At 43.6% G+C, this 5,413-nt stretch overlaps 1 protein-coding gene across 1 annotated transcript; it reads left to right on the top strand.

Moving 5' to 3' along the window:
- Positions 1-645: 645 nt before the first annotated feature.
- LOC306639429 (switch-associated protein 70-like) lies at positions 646-5,187 on the top strand. The gene is given in 2 exon segments (XM_079102951.1): positions 646-1,681; positions 1,685-5,187. Coding segments are annotated over 2 exon segments (1,755 nt in total). The 5' UTR covers positions 646-703; the 3' UTR covers positions 2,462-5,187.
- Positions 5,188-5,413: the final 226 nt, after the last annotated feature.

Genomic DNA, 5,413 nt, shown 5'->3' with positions numbered 1-5,413 from the left:
CCCGGTGACCTGGCCCCAGTCACAGCCCCTGCCCAGTTACTACCAGTTAACCCATTCAAGTGGATCTGTCCATCAACAGGGTTCAGCTTGCATATTCTAATCATTTCATCTCTGAGCGATCTCGCACTGCCTCACCCAGGAGCTGCTGGAGGACACCACATATCCATCCCGTTACAACCATCAGCAGGCCCCACGGGGAACTCTGAGGCTATGACAGTGGATAAGACGATGCCTTAGTCCCTTTTCTGTTACTAAGACTATAATACCACCGACTCTGTAAGTTGTAAAGAAAGGAGGCTTATTTGGGCCCATGGTTCTGGCCCAAGGTCAAACTACACCTGGTAAAGGCCTTCAGCCTGAAGAGTCCTGAGACAGTCGGCTCCGCAGCACAACAGGGCAAGAGGCAGGTAACGACAGACACATAGTCAAACTGGCTGTACAGCAGACCACCCTCAAGATAGCCCACTTGTGGATTGAAGAGGAAGTGTGGGATGCAGGGATGGGAAGTGGGGGTGGGTGCTGGAGACTGAAGGAGAGCAGGCGATGTCCCACACTTATGTGAGTGTGTCAGGGCGCTTCCTGGTGTTGTACACAACTGCAAAGAATAAGTAAAATAATAATGATAAAGACAGAACCCAGGGGCTGGCTGCGCAGGCGGGGCAGTCCGGGGCAGTTGGGGCAGCGGGGCAGCGGGGCAGCGGCCATGGGGGGCTTGAAGGACGAGCTGCTCAAGGCCATCTGGCACGCCTTCACCGCGCTGGACCTGGACCACAGCGGCAAAGTCTCCAAATCCCAACTCAAAGTCCTTTCCCATAACCTATGTACAGTTCTGAAGGTTCCACAGGACCCTGCTGCCCTTGAGGAGCACTTCAGGGATGATGATGAAGGACCTGTCTCCAACCAAGGCTACATGCCATATTTAAACAAGTTCATTTTAGAAAAGGTCCAAGATAACTTTGACAAGATTGAATTCAATAGGATGTGTTGGACCCTCCGTGTGAAAAAAAATCTCACAAAGAGTCCCTTGCTCATTAATGAAGAAGATGCATTTAAAGTATGGGTTATTTTCAACTTTTTATCTGAAGACAAGTATCCATTAATTATTGTTCCAGAGGAGATTGAATACCTGCTTAAGAAACTTACAGAAGCTATGGGAGGAGGCTGGCAACAAGAACGATTTGAACATTATAAAATCAACTTTGATGATAATAAAGATGGCCTTTCTGCGTGGGAACTTATTGAGCTTATTGGAAATGGACAGTTTAGTAAAGGCATGGATCAACAGACAGTATCTATGGCAATTAATGAAGTGTTTAATGAGCTTATATTAGATGTGTTAAAACAGGGTTACATGATGAAAAAAGGCCATAGACGGAAAAACTGGACTGAACGTTGGTTTGTACTAAAACCCAACATAATTTCTTATTATGTGAGTGAGGATCTGAAAGATAAAAAAGGAGACATTCTCTTGGATGAAAACTGCTGTGTAGAGTCTCTGCCTGACAAAGATGGAAAGAAATGCCTCTTTCTAATAAAATGTTTTGATAAGACCTTTGAAATCAGTGCTTCAGATAAGAAAAAGAAACAAGAGTGGATTCAGGCCATTCATTCTACTATCCACCTCTTGAAGCTGGGCAGCCCTCCACCACATAAAGAAGCCCGCCAGCGTCGAAAAGAACTCTGAAAGAAGCTACTGGCCGAGCAGGAGGAGCTGGAGCGGCAGATGAAGGAGCTCCAGGCCGCCAATGAAAGCAAGCAGCAGGAACTGGAGACTGTGAGGAAGAAACTGGGGGAAGCAGCATCTCGTGCAGCAGAAGAGGAAAAGAAACGCCTGCAAACTCAAGTGGAGCTACAGACCAGGTTCAGCACAGAGCTGGAGCGTGAGAAGCTGATCAGACAGCAGATGGAAGAACAGGTTGCCCAAAAGTCCTCTGAACTGGAACAGTATCTTCAGCGAGTACGGGAACTGGAAGACATGTACCTAAAGCTGCAGGAGGCTCTTGAGGATGAGAGGCAGGCCCGGCAAGATGAAGAGATAGTGCGGAAACTTCAGGCCAGGTTGTTGGAAGAAGAGTCTTCTAAGAGGGCAGAGCTGGGAAAGTGGCACTTGGCCCAGCAGCAGGCCATTCAGACAACTGAGGCAGAGAAGCAGGAGTTGGAGCACCAGCGTGTCATGAAGGAGCAGGCCCTGCAGGAGGCCATGGCACGGCTGGAACAGCTTGAGCTTGAGCGGAAGCAGGCTCTGGAGCAGTATGAGGGAGTTAAAAAGAAGCTAGAGATGGCGACTAATAAGACCAAGAGCTGGAAGGACAAAGTGGCTCATCATGAAGGATTAATTCGATTGATAGAACCAGGTTCAAAGAACCCTCACCTGATCACTAATTGGGGACCTGCCGCTTTCACCCAGGCAGAACTGGAGGAGAGAGAGAAGAACTGGAAAGAAAAAAAGACTACCGAGTGACTACTCACAGCAGAAGTCCCTCAGTTATGCACATACTGAGTATGGCTGGAGAGCTTTCTGCTAAAGGCAAAAGAAACTGGCTTTGCGGCTTCCAACTCTTTTCTTGGTGCCTCTAATGGGGTCAGTATGCTAAGGAGCCCTTCCTGCAAATACGAGCTTCTCTGAAAAGGACAAAAAAGTCAATGTTAAGTTCTTTATTTACTTTCTTTGAAAACTTCAGCTTCTGAAAAGTGCATTTGGCTCAGATTCTTTTCTGCGTGAGGCAGAGCACAGATGCACGGTCAGCTCTGTCATCTGCAGGGTGAGAGCAGTGGGGTCTGGGTGCTCAGTATCACCCAGTAGTCAGAACCTCTTTGGACTGGGTGCCAGCTGTTTCTTTTGGCAGCATGTTTCCTTTGAGTGTTTTTTTTTTTTTAATGAGATTGGCCTGTCTTCTTGGCATCCATGCCCGTCGACCTGGCAGGCCTTTGACCACAGGTGCTCTGATGAAGGGGTCATGGAGTCACTGCCATCCGGCATTCCTGGTCATCCTTCTGGACGGATCTGGCAATTGAGGTTTCTGAGCTTACTGAGAGAGTTCTTTCCCTAAGCATCATACATTTGGCATGTATCATTCCCATTGCCTTCCCCTCACCTCAAAGAAAAACATCCTCTTGGCTCAAAAACTCTCAACCTAATTCTATCTCGGGTGTTCTCTCTCCCCTTCTCTCTAACAAATGATGTGTTACTAGGACACCACGTGTTACACCATGGGGTAAGAGGATTATGTTGAGTGTAGAAAGGAGCCAATTTAAAATAAAAATTATTTGGTTGATTTATAAAGCAAAGTTGCCCATATGTGTGTAGTTAGATTTAAAATGTCATAAAGGGGAAAAAAGTCATGTAGCATGTCATTATAGTAGCCCAGTCATAGCTCTCATTGGGTGGGCAGCTTTTCTGCCTTTTCTCTTCCTGTGTGTGACAGGGAAGAAATATCTAGTTAAAATAAGTGAAGCAGGAAAATTGGGGTCATGATTTCTATATATCTGATTTGAAAATAAAATTGAGGAAGTTTCTCATGTGTAATTTGTCTTTGGATTGAGAATCATATTTATGGAATCAAGCCAATACTAGTTATACTCTAAAAGCATCAGTAACTCCATGGACAGCCATGATGCTTAAAATGAAAAAGCAATATGGGGGTAGCAGGGTGTGGTGGTGTATACCTGTGACCCTAGCGCCCCAGCAACTCAGGAGGCTGAGGCAGGAGGATCACCAGTTTGAGGCTAGCCTGTCTCAAAATAAAAAAATAAAAAGAACTGACAATGCAACTTGGGGGTAGAATGCCTCTGGTTTTAGTCCCCAGTACTGAAAAAAGAAGGAAAAGAAGAAGAAGAAAAAAAAAGAGCAAACATGGGAGTAATTCAGTTGTTACACAAAGGCAGAATTCAAGTCCCAGCAAGTATTAAATGGGACAGAACTCAGGCATTCTTTAAGTGCTTGCATAACAGTGGTGAGGAAGCAATTCCAAAAAGATGTGTACATCTAGAGTGGATGGTCTTAGAAATTTCAGTGTCTATATTTACTTACATGAGAGGGAACTGGAATATAATTCCATATATCTTTTATGACTGGAAAATATTTGCCAATGAAATGCTCTTTAGAAATTTGTCTTAAGGGCTGTTTGAGAAAAAAAGTAACTATTTAATCATCTTATCGTTGTCTCTAAAAAATTTAGATTTTTATCTAAAATATCTTTGTATCATGTGCTTTCCAAATTTAATAGCTATTTTGGGTGTTGTTTTCTGCTGAGCCACTTATAAGTACTGTTATTTTATTTAGTAACTGGCAGGTATGTGAGACCAACTGGAATGGAACCTTTCTTGTGGTTTGATTTATCACACCAGGGGACCTCAATGTCCTTCATAAAGGATGAGGAAAAGATACCTTACAAAGAAGCCAATGACCTACATGACCTTTCTGAGGTAGAAACCATGTGGACTTGCAGTCCAGTAACCTAAGCCTAGGGCGGGGTGCAATGTATGAATTTCTGCTTTTGGGAAATGGTGAGATAGACCATCTACCCTTACAGAGTGTCCCTCCTTAAAACCTGGCTTGTTGCATAGCTGCAACTGAAAACATGACTTGAGGCTTAGCTGCTCCAGCTGTGTCCTCCCATGGACCTTACTTTGTGGCCTAGGCCATCAGCCTGAAGACTGCCTGCTTTCTGGTCACAATGTGGGCCTTGCCTTGACTAAGCAGTCACTCCTGTGTTGGTGCAGAAAGGTTTCTATTTATTGCAGTGTTGCTGATTGACATCCCAGCTTCCATGGCACTATATCCAGAAGGCAGGAGCCCCTTTAAACAATGTATAGAAAAGGCAGCACAGAAATGAACTCCGTCAGTCCAACTTGGGGTGATATTTTTATATTAATCAAATTCCTCCTAATACTTAAAATGGTTTTCCTTTTGTAATTACTGTACAGAAAATTTCAGGAGTGCTTGAATGCTTGTCATAATCAGGCCTTTTCCTTAATAAGTAGAGACATGATCATTTCCAGGAATTTTACATGAAAAAATTTTAAAAACATGTTTTGTGATTTGCAGTATGGACAGGGAACAAAATTTAATTTTCAAACATTCGTGTCTAAACATTGTACAATGTAACATGCTCAACTTTATTAATTTTTTGCTAATTTTTCTAAGATATATTAAAGGTGTTTTATATATATTTTTTGGTAGTAAAATGGACCCAGTAAAAAAAATTAAAATGTCAGAACATCATAAAAATAAAAAAAAAAGAACCCATTTACCCATTCAGCACACGAAGGATTCGTCCACTCATGAGAGCAGAACCCTAAACGCAGCTTAAAGGTCCCACGTTGCCCCCCTCTTAGTATCTCATAAGGGGGACCGAATTTCAACATGGGTTTTAAGGGGAACAAACCATATTCAACCTAAGGCAACAGATAA

This window comes from Sciurus vulgaris, assembly GCF_902686455.1.
Source record: "Sciurus vulgaris genome assembly, chromosome: 11".
NCBI lineage: Eukaryota > Metazoa > Chordata > Mammalia > Rodentia > Sciuridae > Sciurus > Sciurus vulgaris.
The sequence above is the reverse complement of the archived record's forward strand: the minus strand, read 5'-3'. Positions and strand labels throughout refer to the sequence as shown.